General features: G+C 46.4%; 1 protein-coding gene across 6 annotated transcripts in view; it reads left to right on the forward strand.

Annotated features, from left to right (window-relative positions):
• POLR3C (RNA polymerase III subunit C) overlaps positions 1-22,747 on the forward strand; it is a 685,095-nt gene that overhangs the window by 64,055 nt on the left and 598,293 nt on the right. For 4 of the 6 annotated variants that reach the window (XM_069652779.1, XM_069652773.1, XM_069652780.1 and 1 more), the window contains one exon: positions 22,226-22,350. The exons of the other annotated variants lie outside the window; for them this stretch is intronic. In XM_069652779.1, the coding sequence (XP_069508880.1) occupies positions 22,226-22,350 (125 nt within the window). Of the gene's footprint in view, positions 1-22,225; positions 22,351-22,747 lie in introns of those variants that run through there. 6 annotated transcript variants of the gene reach the window in all.

A 22,747-nucleotide genomic window follows, 5' to 3' on the forward strand; every position in this document is an offset into this window, starting at 1 on the left:
CCTAGGAGTGATGAGGCCTCTCCTTCCACGGCCCCGCCTAGGTAAGAAAAGAGTTCCTGCTTCCAGAAGAGTTCCAGTGCTGTATCCAGGGAGTGGAGCTGCCCCACCCAGGTAAGAAAGTAGTCCCAGTTCACCGAGGACTTCTAAGAGTCTGGTAAGTAAGCAGCATGGTCTGCCACAGGTAAGTCCACCCAAGCACCTTCACACCAATGATGAGCCCGGCGCTTCCAGTGCCGGGACCGATGCTTCTGATGAGCCTGGTGCCACCGGCGCCAGGACAGGGTCCAAAAGGTCCCTGTGGGGACCGGCTGGTGCCTAGGATCAGGGTTAGGGGCCTGCTTCCAAGGACGTTGGGCTGGTCCTGACTCCTTGGAAGCAGTGATCATGACAATCTGGCTCGTCCACAGCAACAATTGCGGGGCATATTGAGTTGATGTTCCTGCCTCTACCCTCACCTATAGTGGAGGCCATGCAGCTGGGATTTGCCTCCATCAACTCGAAGCTTGGCGACCTATTGGCTAATATCTGCACCATTCGTGCAAAGTTTGAAAAGGAAAGTGACCGGATCACCACTGCTGAAGTTTGAATTGGGGACAACGAGTACAGAGTGCAAACCATAGATCTGGTGACCGTGAGAAAAGAACTGACTGGATTTCGGATGTAATGTGAAGATCTTGAGTTGTGCTCTAGATGCAATAATGTTTGCATTGTGGGGGCGCCTGAGACCTCTTTAAGGGGACCCATGGAGGCGTCGGTTGAGAAACTTCTGATCACAATCCTTGGCAAACATTAATTCTCCTTGCAGTTCCTGGTTGAGTGAGCACACCAATCCTTACAGCCACGTCCTAACCCAGGGGCTCCTCCCTGAACCATCATAGTGAGACTCCTCAACTATAGAGATATGGACCTGATCATCTGATTTGGCGAGGAAGCGTGGTGAGCTATGATTCCAATCCTGCCGGGTGTTTATTTATCCTGACTTCATTCCTACAGTGCAGTCGGAATGGAAGACATTTGACCCTGTTAAGAGTCTTCTCAGGGAGATGCAGATCGAATATGCTGTTGTGTTTCCTTCAAAGCTGCGGATACAATTCCGAGGCAGTGCACATTTCTTCGCATGACTCGAGGGTTAGAGTCCTTCAGTTGATTTATCCATACTAAAGGTGAGTGGTCGGTGACAAGTGTGAACTTTCTCCCTAGAAGGTAGTATCTTAGATGGACAATTGCCTTCTTGATGGCAAGGGCCTCTAATTCCAACACAGTAGTTCTCGAGTGGGGAAGAGTTTACGACTAGTGAATAGGATGGGGTGTTCCAATGCATCATATATTTGCGATAAAACTGCTCCTAACACTGTGAGACGAGGCATCAGCTTGTAAAACAAATAATTTTGAAAAGTATACTACTTTTAGAATGGGGTTCTGACAAAAGGTTTGTTTTAGGTTGTTGTAACATGCATCATCCTCATCAGTCCAATGAATCTTCTGGGGTTCGGCATTCCTGAGTTTGTCTGTTAATCTGGCTGTTCGATCTAAAAAATGTGGGATAAATGTATGATAATAACCAATCAATCCTAGGAATGCCATGAGAGCTCGCTTGGTCTTGGGTGTGGGGGCATCTAGGACGGCTTTCATTTTTTCTTGTTGGGACAGGACACTCCATTCCCTACAAAGAAGCCTAGGTATTTCACAGCTGATTGAGCCAGCTTACATTTGGGTGGATTTGCAGTTAGGCTGGCCTTTCTGAGTTCTCATAATAGCAGAAAGATGGAAAAGATGGTCTTCCCAAGTTTTACTATAAATGAGTATGTCGTCAATATAGGCCCCACAGAAATCAGAGTAGGGTTGTAATATCCTGTCTATGAGTCGTTGGAAAATGTCTGGGGCCCCATGCAGGCCAAAAGGGAGGACTTTTAACTGGAATAGCCTCAATGGTGTCGAGAAAGTTGTCTTTTCCTTATCAGGTCCATTTACTGGGACCTGCCAATATCCCTTCGTTAAATCTAGGGTTGATAGGAATGTGGCATTGCCAAGTATATCTATTAACTCGTCAATGCGTGGCTTAGGATAGGCATTGAAGGCGGAGATGGCGTTAACTTGTCTGAAGTCTATGCAAAACCTCCAAGAATGATCGGGTTTAGTTACCAACACAATAGGGGAGGACCATGGACTTGTAGAGGGCTCGATAATTTTTGCCTTCAGCATTTATTTCACTTCCTCAACCACTATTTGTTTTCATGCTTCTGGTTTCAAATGGAACACGTTTCGCTTTTGAGTTCTGTTATAAAGTACCACATACTCACCATGGTTTCTCGCAGAATGCCATAATAGGGTTGTTCGCATGTTCTTGTTTTTGTTTAGATATTTCTTGGGGAGCAGTTGAGAGTTGTCTATCTCAAAAGACCCACCTTTACCACGTAAATCTCGTAAAGGAGTGGAAAGAAAATCCTTCCGCCACCACCTCCTCGATATTGTATTGTTTGGTACCTGAACAAGACAATATCGAGGAGGTGTTGGCGGAAGGATTTTATTTCCACTCCTTTACGAGATTTACGTAGTAAAGGTGGGTCTTTTGTTTTCTGTCAGGTTGGGCTATTCTATAGGTACAGGTCCCTGTTTGCTCTAGAACCTCATATGGCCCATGCCATTTGGAAACAAGTTTATTTTCAGAGGTAGGTAAGAGGACTAATACCTTCCGACCTACTGAAAACAATCTCAAATGTACCCTCTTGTGATAGGTGGACTTCTGTTGGGCTTTCTCCATGTGACTGTGGACTAGACTCCGGATGAGTCATGTGTTCTCGCAATAGGGTAGCTGTCTGTGAGAGGGGAATAGGTGCCTCTTCACTCTCTTCCCAGTTCTCCCAGAAGTCTGGTTTCTCACAAGAGTCAGCGGAAGACTAATCTGAGTAAGCGGAAGAGAGGGTCTGAAATGTCCCCTGTCCTAGGAGGGGTTTGGGCCTGTCCGGGGTGCTGCGTGCAGAGGAAGATGACAGGGAAGGGTATGAGGCCTAACTATATGGGGGAGCCTAATGTAGCATACCATAGATTAATAATTCGGCATAGCATACCATAGCATAACAATGCTGCATAACATAGCCTAACATAACATATCGTAACAATCCTGCCACATCAACCCCCCGTTTGGTCATCCCTGAGACAGGGCATAGACCACAGGGAGCAGGATTGGGGCATAGTGTAAATCAAAGACGCCCAGATACACTGGAAACATACGGATGGGCCTAGGGATTGGTACTGAAACGATGTTGTTCCTGGTGACAGATTGTGGACCTAAGAGCTCCTAATTCAAAAATTTGGCCCTATCAGTGTTGGACATTTGAAATGTCTGGAATTTCAAACTAGTTCAAGTGGCAGCAGTCTGGCCTAGGTAAGCCAGTCAGACACCTGTCTAGCTCAGTATGACAGAACGCAGCAAACAAGAAAGACTATCATTGCAAATGCAGCAATTATAACAACAACTATTCTAATACCATGAAGAATGGAAGAGCCCTATGAACCCAAAGTGTTTGAAAGCGATGAAAGAGATCAGAGCATTTGGAACAAATGTGGTCAGTCTTTTCGTAGGTAATGCATTGACGTTGCTGTGGTAGAAGAATCCATGGGGAAATGGGTTGGTCATATTGAGACGAGAACCAGTCATTCATCAGAAAGGTGTTACACCATTCAGCAAGATAGAATGGGACAGGGATAAAGGGGATTCCTACCAATCCCCCACTAGCATACATAGGAGTGTGGGAGCATGTCTAGCAATCAGAGGCATTTATTAGGTCTGCATAGGCCCAAGAGAAATTGAGAAAGGTTTTAGTGTCTGGGTGTAAGATGGTGGATGTAGGGTGAGACAAAATCTGTTAAAACATATACATGTAAGCACAATTCACAAAACACATATGACTCGGGTTGGTTAACGGAACCCTGACCTGCTGGAAAGCAGTTTTGTGGTAATGTGGGGAGTTTTCCTGACTCCACTCCTGTCTCTGAAACTTTGAAACAGAGACAAGGGTAAGCCCTCGGAAACCCTCCTGGGGAAGAAAACCGATAGACTGTAGCCACGACACTTATGCATATGTGTTGGAAGCAGTAGAAACTGAGCCAAAGTGGAACGTGTCAATACCAATGAGGTTGTCAGGGAGAGTCAAGGAAAGCAGACATGGGAAAAGAAGAGAAAATGGAAGGATAACAATTCCGCGTATGCACGACAACTTTAAATAGTGGTTGACAATATTGAAAGCAGCTATCCAGGTGAGCTAGAGGAAAGTCGCGGCGTGCTGCGCTTTCAGGAGTGAAACTGTAGAAGCCTTCTGAATCTGTAAGGACGAGGAACGTGTTGCGTAGGTAGCAGAAGCAGTAGTTTGAATGAGAGGCGGCAGATTAATGTTCCACGGAAGTGTCGCGGAGAGTAGAGCCTTCAGGAGTTAGGCAGTAACGGCGTTCCGATTCAGTAGGATTGAGAAACGTATTGCGTAGGTGACCGCAGCCGTAGTTATAATGAAAAAGCGGAAGAGAAAAATGATCTGTTCCGAATTGTAACAAGAGGAAACATAGAGCACTGCAGTAAAATTGCAGTGCAGATATGAAAGAAGGAAGAAGCAGGAGAAGGACACAAGGAAGGCGGGATGGGCGAAAGGGAAGAAAGAAAAGAATAAGAACTCAGAGTAATTTCTCACAAGCATAGCAAGTAGTCAAAGTAGTAACAACACGCCGAATGAACTGAATGGAGTGTATTTGAAGAGCGGGAGGGGCAGAGGAAAACAGCGGCCATGATGAAAGCAACTAGACAGAGCAGGGTGAATGGGAATTGAGGAACCATTTGATGCCATGTTGGAAGGAGGATGAACTATCTTTGTAGTTTCAATTTTTAACATATGGAATAGCGATGCATGACAGAATGAATACCATGGTAATGAACAGAAACATTGTGCAAATACTTCACATTTACATAGGTAATATCAGCAATATTCATAACTTCAGTAGTTCAACCCTACGCAGATGGGGGCATTATGCCCAAAAGTTCCAGAGAGTGTTGGTCGTTCCAGGACCTTGTAGACAGGCGAGGTGATGATGCAAAAGTTCAGGATCCCTGCCAGGATGATGATGATGATGATTATGATAGATTTGTAGAGTTGGAAGAAATCCGCTGCGACGCAGGCCCCCTCAGCTGGGGCACTTATGCACCTACACTCAGGTGTGCAGCATTATCGTTGCTGCTTGGTGACAAAAACCTTTGAAAGCGATGGGCCACCCACAAGAGACAAGCCTAGCAAAGACTTCTAAGAGCCATGGGGCAACTGTTAATGTCAGGTGAGATGGTGGCTGCCCTCGTCAAATTGTACCTTGGGACAGGTAGCGGAACTTTGTCGTCGAGGAGTGCTGGAGGCAAAGTCACTGATGTTTTAGCTGCTGGGAACTCAGTGGCCTGCTGAAGAGGGGTTCCTTTGTCCTGTACCCCTGCAGATTGCAACTTTGCTGTGTCTTTGTTTATGGCGGACGACGGGTTGTCCTTGTTTGTCGTCGTTGAGTGACCGGCTGGTGTGGACTGCGGTGTGGGTTGTCAGGAACTTTCCAGCGAGGATGCAGGGGTTATTTTCGCTGATGTACTTTCAGGACCACCGGATCTCCCAGCAGGAGGCTGTGACACTTCGTTTCAGGCGGTCAAGGCAGAGCTTCTTAAATTTGCTGGAAGTGAGAAATGACAACCAAGCATTCGTTTTTTGCAATTTTTGCAATATGATACAACAAGATCATCATTCAGTTATAAGTCACAGAGCTCAGGGGAAGGTGGTGAAGTAACTGGCATTCGCATGGACCTCCCCATGAGGATCTTGTGGGCGGAGAGACCTCTGTCAGAGTTTATGGAACTGGAAGGAGTAACAGTGGCCCATCAACGGGAGCCTGAGGGAAATGGAAGGTGCTGTTAGTTGAGTGTGGGCTCTGCACTTCATAATGGCCTACTCGTTATATGGCAGAATTGCAATAAGCGGTGCTTCAACATAGGATGCATTGAAAATGGGAGTACCTTGTGTAGTTAGGAAACCTCACGGTTTCCAGAGGCTCCTGTAGTCATGTGATATATCAAAAGCGTAAAGTCAATCAGTGTATAGTGGCTGTGTGTTGTGTGGCGATCGTGCAAGCCCGTGTTAGGGCACTGTTGTCAGCTTTTGTAAGGAGAAGGGCCGGGGCAGCTACCGCTCTGAGACCTTTGGAAAAGGCAGAGGCTACAGGGTCTAATTGTGAGCTAAAATAGGCTACAGGACATTGGAGGTCCCCGTGCTTCTGTGTGAGTATGTCTATGGTATACCCCTCGTATCGCAGAACAGGGTCAATGATTTAGTCGTCCTGAAGGGCAGGAGCAATGTAGAGGTGCAGTCTTGCTGTTGGCGAAGACTATGGAAGCGTCAGGAGACCCCGTTAGTCGCAGTCGGCGGGGGAGACCTGAAAGGAAGGTGATGCTAACAGTAGGTCATCCATGTATGGGATCATAGTGGAACTCCCCTGAGAAGGTGACAACCTGGAGGTCTTCCTGCAGAATCTGGGAGAAGAGAGATGGGGCATCAATAAAGTCCATGGATGGGAACAGCGAAGGCAGAGGCAAGGTGCAACTGAAACATTTGTCATGAGATCCTGGAAGTCGTAGTACAGCCCTGATGAAAAAGCGGCAGAGTATTCCGTTGTGCTCAGGGCTGGTGTGTGGTACAAGAACCCCCTCCCCCCAGGACTCAGTCTTTTATTAAACATGCTGTATTTGCAAAGCCATGTGGCGGGTAGCCCCATCTTGCTCCTGGCGTTTGAGTTTGCCATACAAATGTTCAGCTGCTTGCAGTGCCTTTTCAATAGGCACAGCTTGCCCTCCCCCCTACCTGAACACTTTGCATATTGTTAGACATTTCTGGAAGTAGACAAGTCACAAAAAACTCAGTAAGACAGTCAGTCAGTCTAGATAGGCAGTCATAGGGTATTCACATTGGTTCTGTTTGAAAGACGCAGTCTTTGATCAGTCAGATTTGACCGAGTATTTTCTTTGATGAGGACGGTAAGAGCAGTAATATTAGCAGCAATAGCCTTGCCTTCTGCTAGTGTGTCAAACCATTGCAGTTTGTTGATAATTTTTTGTATAGAGTGTCTTTGAGCACAGCTGTTAGGAGTTGTTTAAGGACCCCAATGGTGGGATGATAACCGGCAATCCCTGTGTCCAAATGTTCCATGAAAGCAGTAGTGGTTGTCGGGCAACGTGGGGAATTGTTATGAGTCAGTGAAGCTCCAGGGAGTGTGAATCCTCATAAGTTCTGCATCAGTATTGGCCTGAGGAAAGGTGCGCATAGGTATAAGTGTGGATGGAGCAGAGGTTGTTGAGGCATCCACAGTGTGTAGTGAGGGTTGCTCAGACATAAATTAATGTGACAATTGAATATCTTGCGTGGTAAGTTGTCCTGGCCTGGAGATAACAGCGTAGGAGTCAGAACAGTGCCTGCAAGTCCTTTATGTATTTCTGGCAGATTGAGTCAGACATGCGCCTGTAGGACTGTGTGGTGGGCAGGGCAGTGTATGTAGATCGAGTTGGAAACTCATTTTTCTGTGAGCGAGTCTAGGATGGCGTCTAAGTAGAAGCCGCTGGCGGTGGAATTGAAGGCGGGCAGGGGAAGGAGGCGGCCGGGGTGCATGCGGGGGTGTGGGAGGCAGGGGTCGGTGGGGAAGGGGGTAGCTAGTAGCACAACATCTTTACAAATCCCATAATAAATCAAGAAATAAAACACCAAGTCAATTCATCAAAGAAAATTACAATTACAAGTAACCCCAATGGAATAGGGTAATTCCCTAAACAAGGCGGGCCTGAAGGCAGCAATTATAAGACATCTGGCATAGGCCAAGGATATGTGTGGTAGTGACATACCACGGCGACCCTTTGATTGAGTGGCAAATGTAAGCCACGGCATGGAGAAAGTCAAAACTAACTCGGCAACAAGGAATAATCCCAAGGTCAATCGATCAGCTGTGCATCAAAATAAACAGCGCCGGCGCGCTGACATGAAACGGAACACAGGCCCAGAACTCTTACTAACCAGCAAAGGACATATGCATCCAAATCTGCGCACGATCAAACTTGCAATAGACTGTAGACTTGCAACCTGGGGACCATGTGACAACACACCTGGGACCCCCACCCCCTAGTCACAAACCGTGTTTATGTGGTGGCACACATACACCACAGGCGCAGTGACTCTGAACCAACTTTACTAGGAGACATCATCATGTCTCTCTAGCTCCAAAAGCAGCAATCGACCGTGACAGCACACAGCCCCTTTCCTAAATCAAAATGCAAAAAGTATCTAGACCTCGTCTTCAAACAGTGTGAGTAGCAAAACAAACTGCAACATGAACAGTTAAAACTAACCTGACAAATGTATAATCCAAACAGCCAATGCAACAAGCGATACCAAATTCACCAGTAATAAAAACAAAATCACTTTATTTATTCTTACACAGATCATGACAAATAGATAGAAGTTACATTACACGATAGATCAGTTGTTCGCCAGAAAGGCCCTTTCAAAAATAACTACACCTCTCCGTAGTCCAGAGCTTTACTTTATCATTGTTTTATGTTTGTCGAGAACATTTGCGAAAACAGTGAACACTGAACATTAAACATTTGTCTTCGATGTGGAGCTTTGGCCGCTGTAACAAACTCATGGTGGCAACAGTAAAGACAGACACAAGTGATCACAGTTCAAGGGTGTTTATTAAACTGTATGCAGGTTGGAAAAACGCCTAATCTAAACCTAAATCTAAGATGGGAGCAAGCGTCAACCATCAAATGAAAATAAGGCAGTCCTTGTGGAGGTGTGTCACATAAAAGGGCCTATACTAAGAAACCTATTGCCAAACCAGAAACCTATTGCCAAACCTTACAACTAGTACAAAAGGGTGTGAGATAGATCTTAAGAAGTGTTCACAAATAATATGTCGGGATGTTTTAGCCTGGGTCTTCCTTCCCCACGTGTTAAGGTGGGATCTTGGAGCACAGCACACACTCATGCTTTCCTAGCATGAGTCAACAGTTCCACTTGCAGCTATCAGGATCGTTGATGGCCAGGTCTTGTTTCTCTTGAAAGTCTCTGGCCTTCGAGGGTCTGATGTATTCAACAACAAAACAAAAGTTCCTTCAACAAAAAGAAAGTTTGTTTCCTGGTTTTGCTTAGGAGGAATTTTCCACCCCTGGGTGCCCATCTTCTAGGTGCTTACCCTAGTTCCTAGTGTCTCGGGTGTCCGGTTTTCACACATCAGATCTCCCTCTTCCGTGTTTAGATCCTATTACAGTTCTTATCGCTATCAAGGCCTTTGGGGTTGTGGATTCCTTCGGGCCTGATGATTATCAACATGAAAAAACGATTCTGGTCTACGTATTTCTCGGGTGATGGTCTGACCCCTGGGCCCCCCCCTCTTCCAGGCACTGACCCTTCACAAATTGTATTACACAAATCAAACAAAAGTGCCTTCTCTTAATAAACTTTGGGTGATGGTTTCACCCCTGGTTCTCCCTCGTTCAGGCTCGGACCCCTCTCCGACTGCTAGCCTCCCTCCACCGGGTTCACTATGGCTTTTCCAGCATTCGCTATTCTTATGGTCTTTTTAAACAGTTTTAGTGGACATCCTTCGGCCGGGTTCACTCTTGTCAACACACTGTTTCTTGGGACTTTAGACTTTGCTCCTTCTCGTCATCTTCACCTTCACATTCAATGTCCATCGTATTCACTTCCCTTGCTTTCTCATGTAGTAGGATTCACTTTCCTTGTTTTCTTTATAGTTTGTAGCTCAAAGGCTTTCGACTGTACAGGGATTTTGTTTGACCTCCTGTATGACCACTTCGACCTTTCTTGGCGGCTCGCCTACGGCCTTCTGGTTTCTGTAGTTATACTCAGATGAGGATCGACCAGTCTCTCTCGAGTTAGTACCCACGTGGTGCCGGTTCCCTCTACAGCTGGTCTCCCCTCAACACTTTTACTGTTCTTTGAACTTGGTTCAACTTGCCACTTTGCGTCTTTCATTCACCAGAGCCCGGTTCCTATCGGCTCTCCCCTCGACTGTTTGGCTTTCCTCTTAACCGAAGTGAAGGCTGGTACCGCGGTAGTAGGACTTTCCCTCGCTCCCGCTTATCAGCGTCTATGCGCTCTGTGTACCATTGACATCTGCTGCAGCACACTTGGGCTATTGTCCTCGGTCTTACGATTCTTTCAGCAGAGGGTGTGTCTCTCCTCGTCAGCCTCTCATTGTTTGCAGCCTTTCTCCTCTTCTTGAACTGCCGGGTCTGGATAGCTGTCTCGTTGTGCGGTCTGCCTTGCTCGTACTGTGCACTCTTGCTCCACCTTTTATCTCTGTGGGGAAGGGAAAGGGCTGTTAGGTGTGTGTGTGTGATTCTGATTAATTGTCTGACTTTGCCTGACCCCTTTATTGGGACACAGGTAAACGGCTCTGTTAGTCCGTTCTCTGGTATGTCGTGCAAAAGTGTTTGCGTCTGAAAAGGGGGAGGGGAGGCAGTGGTTTTGAATGTTCTATGTGGTAGGATGTGGAAAAGGTGTTGAAAGAAGGGGGATCCCGCATCTCACCCGTCAGTATCCCACTGCCACTCCCAGAGGACCCCCCCCCCATCCAGGTGTACCTGCCTCACTGGTCCACCCCAGGAACTGGTTCCAATAGCGATAGCTGTGTCCTGGATGACAGATCTCTGGGGTTTAGCCAGGGAGATACCTTTAGGTTTCTCACAACGCCTGCCAGTGCTTTCTGCATTCGGATTGTGCTGCACTGATACAGGGAAGAGGGCGTTGTGGGCGAATGTAGGGACACTGCTCTTGCTATACTATGGGACACTATATGTTTCTCTATTTCCCTGCCATAAACTGTACACAAACTTGTAATACTATTTATCTCTCAGTAGATGGCAAATAAAAAAACAAAGAAAATCGTTAAGCGCAAGATAGTTTGCTGCATTCATTCTTAGTTATTAAATTTTAGCTCTACACCGAAGCCAGCAACTAGCGCCTAGAAGCCCAAAACAAACAGACTGTAGACAAACGCGATGAATGCAACCGGCAGAGCTGAAAATATCTGCGGCGCAGTTATCTACTCAGTTACAAACAAATACAAAACATAACCGGAGTTGTCGAAAGAGAGAGAGAGAATACTTGACATGGCAAAATATGATGGACATAAGCGCAGGATTGTATTTGCCGCTCAGTCTGAGGAGAAATCAAACAGGTTCACGGCCGTGCACTGCGATGGAGATTTCCTGGATGGCCACTTCTCAAACACTTCGCTGAGTTTGGCACTTTCCAAATAACCGGTGTGCCATGCTATTTAACAGCACCCTCTTGTATGAGGAGGACCTTGTAGGACCTGCGGTAGTTGTCGATGGCGGCCCTCCTGAACAACTCCTGTGCAGTCCCGACCAGATGAGTCGCGGCATCATTTCTGTCGTGGCCAAGAGCAGCCCTCTTACCACGGGCAGCCCTCTTCCCAAGGGCCGGCCTCCACTTGGTGACAATAAGTAAAATAAGCAAATATGGGGAGGGGCACAGACTGATGGTAAATAATGCTTCCTGTATTAGATTGCAAATACACTTCATACAGTGGGATCATCAGGGAACACAGCATGCAAGTGTTCAGGCAGTTTGGCACACAGAGCTCTCTCTCTAGGGCCCCCACCCTAGAGTGCCGGTTTATATAGTATATCATAGGCAAACACTAGTATGTTTCAGTACTTTCACAACGGGGGTGTTACTTGGCACGACATTGCACTGACATTTGTCAAGAACTGTCGACATCTTACTTATGACTTTGTGACACAGCCCTGCAGGGACATCGTGTTGTGTTATGAATAAGCAGCATTCGCAGAACCCCTTCTGTTATCTAAGCAGCATTCGCAGAACCCCTTCTGTTATCTCCCATATATGGAACTACTGTTATACTTGTAGAGAGTCAGCGGAAGACTAATCTGAGTGAGCGGAATAGAGGGTCTGACATGTCCCCTGCCCTATGAGGGGTTTGGGCCTGTCCCAGGTGCTGCATGCAGGGGGAGATGACAGGGAGGGTATGAAGCCTAACTATATGGGAGAGCCTAATGTAGCATACCATAGCTTAATAATAATCCTGTATACCATAGCATAACATAGCATTGCATAGCATAGCATAACAATCCTGCCGCATCACTAGGGACATACTAGATATGCTGAGGGAGACCTGGGAGGAAAGAGAAGCCCCAATCCCACTTTCCCAAACAGCCAACCGTATTAAAGAGCATATGGGAATGGTAAGATCATTAGTGCACACACATCTAACTCATACCCGAGAACATCAAAAAACGACTTATAAGTGACATTAAGATCATTCTCGATTGGGCAGAAAGTGCTAGTGCTGTTGCCTGCGTCAGAGTACAAGCTTATCTCCAAGTGGCATGGGTCTTATGAGGAACAGACGGGTCCTTTTAATTATAAAATCTCTCAACCTGACCGTCGATCCAAGGCTCAAATATACCATGTCAGTTTGCTCAAGGAGTGGAAAGAAAACACTGCTGACTCTACCAGTACTATACTAGCTTTCCTCTAACCCAAGGATGGTGATCAAAAGACCCTTATTCCCACCAACATTACCCATAAATTATCAACACGCTCTGTATGACCTGTTACTCCTATTTGAGGATGTTTACGGAAGAACCTACAAGTGAAAGGATTTTATCATATCTGCACCCTTGAGGGTAAAGTCGTACATCTGAAACCCTATAGGTTATCTGAGGCTCGAAAGACAACTTTTATAAAGGAGGTCAACCAAGTGATAGAAGCAAACATCATCGAGCCCTCCTGTGGCCCCTGGTTTTCCCCCACAGTTTTGGTGGCCAATCGGATGGAACATGGCGAATCATAAATGATTTTCAGAAGGTTAACTCCATCTCGGCGTTTGGCGCATATTCCATGCCTCGAATAGACAACCTCATAGATAGATTGGGTAATACTGTATACATCTCTACATCATATTTGACTAAAGGCTATTGGCAGGTCGCGTTACATGGGCCTAACAAAGAAAAGACAGCCTTTGCAACCCCTGGAGGGTTGTTAAAATTTAAGGTCCTCCCATCTGGGTTTCATGGGGCCCCAGCGATGTTCCAAAGACTAATGGATAACATTTTACAATTGTATATAGTTTTGTGGGGCATACATTTATGATATTGAAATACATAGTAGAACCTGGAAAGATCAACTATATCATCTTCATACCATCATGAGTCTTTTGAAAAACGGTTAACAGCAAATCCTAAAAAGTTCAAACTAGCCCAGTTGGCAGTAAAGTAGTTGGGATTTGTTGTAGGTAACGGTACAGTCTAACCCCAAGAAGAAAAGGTCAAGGCAGTCCTAGGTACCCCTACACCCAAAACCAAAAAGGACTTAAGAGCTTTCCTACGACTGATTGGGTACTACACGATATTTATCCCTAATTTCTCAAACAAAACCGCTAAACTCACAGATGCCCCAGCAGTGGGATGAGGAAGATCAGTTTTGGTATGACACCTCAAAGCAAACTCTGTGTCAGAACCCGGCTTTGAAAGCCGCAGATTTCTCAAAGGAATTTATACTTCAAACTGACGCTTCTTTAACGGGACTAGGAAAACCATGACGGCCTGGAAGATCCAATCCTGTATATAAGCATGGACTTGTTCCCAAGAGAAAGGAATTATTCCATCATTGAGTAGAAGCTTTAGCCATCAAGTGGGCAATTGACCATATAAAGTACTACCTTTTGGGGCGCAAATTGAGATTCATTACTGACCATTCACCTTTAGTCTGGATCAGCCAACATAAAGATTCCAATCCTCGATTTTACGCAGTTGTTTCTGGATCTCCAGCCTTATTGTTTCAAAGTGGAACACTGAAAGGGTCGAGATCAAAGTAATGTTTATTACCTTTCATGGTTCCCCTGTGAACACCCTGATCCAGACCGCATAGGGGATGGGTATCTGAGAAACCTGGCGGTGTCTTCACCTAAAATATCTTCGGGCCAGGGAAAGGCAATCACCTTTAGATCCTGACCCTGCGGGTGGATATGCCTGGGAGGATCACCTGGGCAGAGGAAACTTGGGGGAAGAGGAGGACCCCACAGATGACATGGTTTCCCATTGACAATGAAACCTCCCCTTCTCGAGCCTTCATGGGCTATTGTGAAGTGCTGCCCTTAAAACACCACTCTAGTACTATGACTATGTCATGATCCCAGTCAGTGAGCACAATTCCCATTCAGGCATGCAGGAGAGGCAAGGGACAACACATCAGTCAGCAGGTCAAAAGTGGGTGCAAGCCTGGCAAACATGGCATTTGCACCATTCATAGCATATGCTTCCATAGTCTCTCATAGTGCTTACAGTGGTCTCAGACACTAAACATGGCCGCCGCAAGATCCATTGGTAATCTGCAGCACGCTCTATACATATTGCAGAGGAAGCTACTTAAGCCCCGCCTCTGCTGGAGCGCTCACTTCGCATCTGCGCTGCTGATAGCAAATAACGCTACCGGCATCCCTCCTCACAGAACCTGTCAAGAGAGAAAATAGAGACATTAGTTTTTACAGAAAAAATAACCGAATTCCATAGTTATAGAAAAGACTTACCGAACAGAAGTTATTTCCGAAGCGGTTCCTCGGTCAGCATCGTTGTTTGTTGCCGCAGCAGCTTCTGTCAGAAGTTCTCCCACAGCATCTTGCGTCAGAAGTTCTCTCGCAACCACAGCGTCTTCAAGCAGCAGTCTTCGCTCCCAGTCGCAATATCGTCAGCCAGAAGTTTCTTCTGCAGCCTCTGGCTCTTCCGAAGGTATTTCTGCAGGTTTCCGAAAACCTGCAGACAAAAGGTATTTTCGAATGGATTGTGTCCTCCCACGTATTCCTCATCTTGTGATAAATCGTTATCTCCAGCTTCGCTGGTTCGGAAAAACATTTTCTCGGCAGAGGGCGCTGTGCTCGAGGTTGTGGCGTTGATTGTCCCTCCAGTTACTCTGTACTCTGTCGACGTCACCGATGGTATAAATAGCTCGAGCCGCGCCCGTTGCTTCAGTTCCGTTTTTCCGATCGCTTCGCTATCGAGAATGGCGCGCTTCTATTTTCTGGGAAGAAAATGTCATCTTCGACACCTTCGACACCCAGAACTGGGTTTAAAAAGTGTGCTGATTGCAGATCTAAGATGTCGATCACCGATCCCCACCGGATTTGTCTCTGGTGTCTCGGTTCCAGTCACCGAACCGACGACTGCGGGTCCTGCCAATCTATGACCGAAAAAGCTGTTCGTGAGAGGAGAGGTAAACTGTCGGTTGGGAGGGAGGCCTCAAAAAAGGTTTTGTCAAAAAGACACAAAAAAAGCGACTGATTCTAAGGAATCGGATCGCCACAGGCGCACTCGAGGAGTAGATCGAGACACTCTTCTTCGTCATCGAAAAAAATGAAGAGGAGACATAGATCTCCCTCATCATCTTCTTCTTCAGAGTCGACCGAAGAAATTCGTTGTCCGACTAAATCGGATTCTCCCAGTAAGTGGGAAGAATTCCGCAAAAAGATGATGGAGGTTTTCGAGAATGCGGCCCGACCCCCTCGAAAGAACCTCGAAAAAGCCATACCCCTAAAGTCGCTCCATTGGACGACAAAGGGAAGTCCGAGGCTACTATGGCCAAGACCGGTAGCGTCGAGGAATCCAAAAAACCTCGAGTCGACGTAAAACCGTCAAAGACTCTTCGAAAACTTCAAAGACTTCGAAGACACCCTTTGAAAACTTCGAGGGATTTGCCATTTCCTTCGAAGCAGATGGAAGAGGAAGAAAGGAGATTCACTCCTTTGACCAGGTCAGACTTTTTCAAATCTATGTCAGCAATCTATGAAGAGTCTGCTTCAGAAGAAGACGAAGTTACTCCTTTGGGAGTAACTTATGGTACAAGACAAGTTCCTGAGGAACTTATTGACCAGGAATCTAGAATGAGAGACCTGAGTGATACTCTACATTCTGCCAGTGGAGTTGACACATCTCCAGAATTAGAGTTCGCCAAACCTGATCCTGCAGAGCATGCAAATGCTGGGTACGGGGGTCTTATGACCAGGGTAGTTGAATATATGGTTTGGGGTAATACTTCACCCATTTTTGAACAAGATGACATGACGGATATAATTGTCAAGGGACCTCAGAAAGATCCCGTTCTCCCTTTTCACAGGGCCCTTCAAAGGACTTTGGAGAAAAACTGGGAGAAACCAGAAACTATTGCTGCGGCAGATAGCACTGTTCCAAGAAAATATAGACCAGCTGGAACGGATCCGGAATATTTGAATAAACATCCGACTCCAGAGAGTTTAGTCATTCAGGCAGCATCTACTTCAAAACAAACTGCTTATCCAACTATCCCTCCAGATCGAGAGGATAAAAAAATGGATGCCTGGGCACGTAAAGTTTTCACGTCACGCAGTATGGCACTTAAGTCGGCAAATGTCACCTGTACCCTAGCCAGGTTTACCCATACCCTGTGGGACTATATTTCGGCGGCGGCGGATCATATTCCGGAAGGCGAGGAAAGGGAAGGCTTCCTGAATATAGTCAAAGACGGAAAGGAGGCAATGGGGGAATGTCTCCAGTCTGGACTGTATACTGGTGATAGTATCAGCAGATCCATGGCTGCAAGCGTTGTGCTATGCAGATTTGCGTGGTTGAGGAAGTCGGGATTTGCACCAGACATGCAAGCTAGACTCCTCAACATGCCCTTTGATGGCTCGAGGCTCTTTGGCAGAAAGGCTGATGAAAGCCTAGAAAAACTTCAGACCTCGAAAGATGCAGCTAAATCACTTAGCGCCTCTTTGCGCCAGCCTCTAAAACCCTATTCCGGCTCATCTTCCTGGAGGGGTCGTTCTTTTCGATACTACTCCTCTTTTGGTAGAGGAAGAGGACAGGCTTCTCAAAGGGGCAAAAGAAACTTCCCTCGTGGAGCACGAGGAAGAGGTGCAAAATCAGCCTCAGAAGCGGCATCTGTACCCTCAGCCACTCCTGCAGCCGCCTCCAAATCCCTCTGAGACCTTGTTACACAAAACACGAGTGGGAGGCAGGATCTCTCAACATCTGAAGGAATGGCGGGCATTACCTCAGATGCTTGGGCACTGGAAACAGTAGCCCAAAGTTACTGTCTCCCCTTTCTAAAAAGGCCTCAGAATCATCCACTGCCGGGAGCCAATTCCGCCAAAATTCTGGATCTGCTCCTGTTGCAGGAAATTTTAACCCTGCTAGAGAAAGGTGCCATAGAACTGGTACCTGTATCGGAGAGGAACAGGGGTTGGTACTCCCCATATTTTCTCATCCCAAAAAAGGACGGAGGACTGAGACCCATCTTGGACTTGAGAAACTTGAACAAGTTCCTCAGGAAGGACAAGTTCAAGATGGTGACTCTTTCTCAGATCCTTCAGGCTCTCCAACTCCAAGATTGGTTGGTATCATTGGACCTTCAGGATGCTTACTTTCCTGTGCCAATCCATCCAAAGCACAGAAAGTACCTGAGGTTCGCGATTGGCAATTCTCATTATCAGTTTCGAGTTCTGCCATTCGGGTTGACCTCCGCCCGAGGGTTTTCACCAAACTGTTGGCGGTTGTGGCAGCAAGTCTCAGGAGAGGAGGTATTCACATATATCCCTACCTGGACGACTGGCTGATCAGAGCAAGTTCTCCAGAACAAGCTCAGGAACATCTTTCGATCACCTGCCACTTCCTCCACAAACTGGGCTTCTCCCTCAATTTCAAGAAGTCCCACATGATACCACCCCAGAAACTCCAGTTTATCGGAGCAGTCTTGGACACTTCATCGGGAAAAGCCTCGCCTCCCGAAGTGAGAGCTCTCCACATCCAGCAGATGGTAACCGGCCACCGGCCTTCGATTTTCTCAGGTTGCTCAGCCTCATGGCATCCTGCATTTTCATAGTACCAGAGGCGTAGGTTGAGAATGAGATCACTTCAATGGGCACTCAGAACTCCGTGGTCCCAATTCTCAGGAAATATGTCGGATCTTCTGCAAGTCCCGAGCGCAGTTGCTCAGGATCTTCTATGGTGGGCTTGCAACGACAACATTCTCAAGGGAGAGTCTTTTTGGCAACCATGGCCGGAGATAACCGTAGTGACGGATGCCTCACTCACGTGTTGGGGAGCACACACCAACGATCTGACAATCAGCAGTCGTTGGTCTCCATCGGAGTCCAACTACACATCAACCTATTGGAGCTGAAGGCAATCAGACTAGCTCTGAAGGCCTTTCTGCCCTCTGTACAGGGAAAGAATGCCCTGATAATGACGGACAATACAGTAGCCATGTACTATCTCAACAAGAGAGGAGGTGCAGGGTCACTGCCACTGTGCAGAGAAGCAATGCAGCTCTGGTTCTGGGCAATACGAGAAGGAATCTCTCTGTTGGCAATTCACCTAGCCGGAGAGAAGAACACGGCGGCAGACGCTCTGAGCAGGCAGAGCACGGTCTCTCACGAGTGGGAGCTGGCTCAGGAAGTCCTTCTAGAGATCTTCGCCCTTTGGGGAACCCCTCAAGTGGATCTGTTTGCCACCGCGATCAACCGGAAGTGCGATCAGTACTGCTCAAGGGAATTTCCTCAAAGAGGAGCTCTGGGAGACGCATTCGTAGTGGAGTGGAAGTTTCCACTGCTGTACGCGTTTCCCCCAGTCTCCATGATTCCTCAAGTAATCAGGAGGTTGAGAAAGTTCAGGAAAACCATGATCCTAATTGCCCCGGATTGGGCCAGGAGAACGTGGTAGCCGGACCTTCTAGACATGTCCATCTGCCCTCCGATACGTCTTCCGCAAAGAGAGGATCTTCTCTCGCAAGAGGAAGGTCGAGTTCTCCATCCAGAGGTCAAGACACTCAAACTTCACGCATGGTTTCTGAGAGGTTGAAATACAAGGATTGGGATCTTCCGGATGACGTAATGGAAATCTTGCTTTCGGCCAGAAGACCAGCAACAAAGTCTTTGTACCGATGTCGCTGGAACAGGTTTAGTAACTGGTGCAAAGACAAGGATGTGGACCCTTTACAGTGTGGCACCCCAATGATACTCTCTTTTCTACTACATCTAGCTACTCTGGGGCTCCAGATGGGAACAATCAAAGGATACCTTGCTGCGCTGTCCATTTTCAAGCGTCCGAGGTTTCATATTTCAAAATACCGTTAATAATTCAATTCTTAAAGGGCCTTACTAATGTATACCCTCCAGTACCTTTTCATGTACCAACTTGGGACTTAAATTTAGTATTAAAATTCTTGACTTGCATACCCTTTGAGCCTCTGCACTCATGTCCATTGAGGCTTTTGACTCTAAAAACTGTCCTCCTTGTGGCCCTATCATCAGCCCGCAGGGTTAGCGAACTTCAGGCTCTCTCATGCAAACCACCAGATAGTATTTTTTATAAAGATAAGGTAGTCCTTAAAGTTAAACCTTCGTTCTTGCCAAAAGTAGTCTCGGACTTCCATTTGTCACAAAAAATATTACTACCAACTTTTTATCCTCCTCCTCATCTGGGTAAAGAAGAGGAGAGATTACACAGATTAGATCCCAAGAGGGCTCTTAGTTTTTACATCTCAAGGATGGTTAAATTGAGACAAGATGACCAACTGTTTGTTGGTTATACTGGTCATAAATTAGGCTTATCTGTAACAAAACAGACCATTTCCTGTTGGATCATATTAGCCATAGTTGAATGCTACAGATTAGCGGGAAAAGAACCACCAGATGGGCTTCGTGCCCATTATACAAGGGGAATGGCTACTTCTACGGCTCTAAAGAGGGGAGTCCCGTCAGCAGATATTTGTGCAGCTGCAACCTGGAAAACAATGCATACTTTTGTTAAACATTTTTGTTTGGACACTGCCTCCTCTAACGAGGGTTTATTTGCAAAGGCAGTTCTGCATTCTGTCCACGAAAACTGAAATTAGTACTCCCACCTCCAAAAATTGATACTGCTATGGGAGCCTATCACAAGATGAGGAATACGTGGGAGGACACAATCCATTAGAAGAACAAGTTACTTACCAACTGTAACGTTCTTTCGACTGGATGTTCCTCCCACGTATTCCTCATCGACCCTCCCATCCTACCCCACAGTACAGTTTACGTTTTCTTACGCTTTCCTCTCACGAACAATGTATCGGTCATGGGACACGACTGGGGGGTGTTCCTCCTATATATATATATATATATATATATATATTTAATCGAAAAAACAGAACTGAAGCAACGGGCGCGGCTCGAGCTATTTATACCATCGGTGACGTCGACAGAGTACAGAGTACGGAGTACGTCGAGGGACAATCGACGCCACGACCTCGAGCACAGCGCCCTTTGCCGAGAATTATTTTTTCCGAAGCAGCGAAGCTGGAGATAACGATTTATCACAAGATGAGGAATACGTGGGAGGAACATCCAGTCGAAAGAACGTTACAGTTGGTAAGTAACTTGTTCTTCATTAACAAACAAACTTAACAGAAATAAAAAAAGTTTAAATAAATTTACATACCTGAAGGTTATTCATGTTTTTACCGCACAGTAGTTAACACACTCTTCCCTGAAGGCTGCAGTTACTCCGTATAGACAAACTTACGTTAAACGTTTCTTCATGCTGAGTAACGTCAGTCATTCCACAGCCATTAATCTTTCTGAATTGCGAGAACCTGCAAGTAAAAAGGAAAATATTAGAAAAAGAGATCTCTCCAACGTAGGAACTTTTCAAGATCGAAAAGACTATAGTATATTCTCCAGATACTTCTCCAAAGACAAATTTTGGGAAGGCAAGACATTGTTTAAGGCAAGAATCCGTAGAACACAACAGCCGTCCAAAGTTCATTGTTTCTTCATTCCAACGCGCCCCTGTAGAATAGGAGGATAGAGAGCTTCACAAAAAATAATCACAGGCGAGAAGGGAGGGATTACCAAAGTACACAGTTATACAGTTGCCTTTCTGAAAATAGATGTTATTGCAGTTCTGTTGTTTACACAGAAAAGGAATCCAAAAAGTGGCCAAGTAACAGGTCCACAGTCTGAGAAGGCATTACGCTCCCTAGGAGTCCAGGTAAGCGTTACAGACTAGGAAGAGGGCTACAAAGAAATGTCTGTGGAACAGTCAGGCATGTCCAGCTAATTGCTCTTATCAAAGTCAGGCAATTACATTCAAGGACCCACACCAAGGGTCACTTAACCAGTATTCCAAGTATAGGAAGGCGGCCCGTACAACACAGAGAGGTAGAGAAACCAGGACCCAGCAAGACGCCAGGGATTGTGAGTGGAGAGAACAGAGCACAAGAACCAGATGTGGGAAGCAGAAGCAAGAGGGACACAGAGGCCAAGCGTGGCTGTGAGCGTGTCCGTGAGCCCTGCAAAACTTCCCAGTCAGGTGCGTGCTGCCAGAGCAGTGGCATATTGGAGTTTTCTCTCTTGCTGCTGCAGAGTGCTAGTGACGCTCTCAGGTGGCTACGTAACTGAGGAAACGCTGGCCCGGTGTGGGTTAAGGGCTGCAGCATGGCGAGGGGGCTGTGCCTCCATGGAGCCGGAGAAGAGCAGCCTGCATTCTGCCAGCCAGGTTCAGGAGAGTACCCATTCTCTTGGGGCCTGTGCCGACCTTAAGAGTGGCTGAGGGACAGGTGGTGAGACCTTGACCTCAACTCGGCATTTCCTGGAGGAGCCGCCTCTCAGCGCGACGCTGCCTAGTGAGTTTTGTGGAGAATGTGAGAGAAACTCGGGAGCGTGAGTTTGGCATCGGAGCGGGAGAAAGGCACAGAAGAAAAAGCAGCACGGAATTGCAAGGAAAGAAAAGTGTAAAAGCTGAAAGCGCAGCCTAAAGCAAGAGCGAAGCAGAAAGTATAAAAGCTGAAAGCAAGAGCAAAACAGAATGTGTGAAGGCTAAAAGCGCAGCTGAAAGCACAGCGAAACAGAAAGTGTACAAGTGACAGAACGTAGCAGGATAGTTACCTTCTTTTGAAATCCCTGAAATCATTGCTTATAACAAGGTCTGCCATGTAGCCTTACCTTACAACGTTGCGTTTAGCAAAGTCATTACTTCGGGAACAATGCTGTCTTGGGTTGTTTTGTAAAAACAGGATGCTAAGTCATCTTTGCCTGATGATTCACCTTGTTTTGGCTGAAGCATCTCTCACCTCTTCGTCTGTAGTGTTCCGATCAAGCCAACCTCTACTCCACAGAAAAGCCTGCCCCAGGAGTTGGAGATCAGCTAGAAATCGCTGGAGACTGGTTTCGGCATCTCTTTTCTGCGGGTGCTAAATATCTTCACAAAATGTAGGTAACGCCTCAACAATTCTTCTGAATTTTTTGTCAGATTGCCATCTTTCATTTGAATGAAATGTATTTGACTGCTCATCTCCTGCTTTCGGAAGTCTTCTAGCCAACCTAGTATGCGCTTTATCTCCTTTTTCATAAAATACTTGTTTTGTGAATCTCAGTTACTTGATATATTTCTGATGCTTTAAGAGTTTGCAGCTCCCCCATAACCTTGGCATTTCCTCTGTAAGACCTTTATATGTCTCCTTTGTGTTACCTACTTGTAGTTTGAGGGTTTGCAATTCAGTGCATATTCGACACTCCTGGTCCATACATTCCTTTTTCTTTTTACCCTTCTTCAATGACCAAATATCTGATTGTCACCTTTATCACACCCCATACTACCCTCTGCAGA

The sequence above is a fragment of the Ambystoma mexicanum genome, chromosome 1p (genome assembly GCF_040938575.1).
Source record: "Ambystoma mexicanum isolate Mex_15411 chromosome 1p, UKY_AmexF1_1, whole genome shotgun sequence".
Taxonomy (NCBI): Eukaryota; Metazoa; Chordata; class Amphibia; order Caudata; family Ambystomatidae; genus Ambystoma; species Ambystoma mexicanum.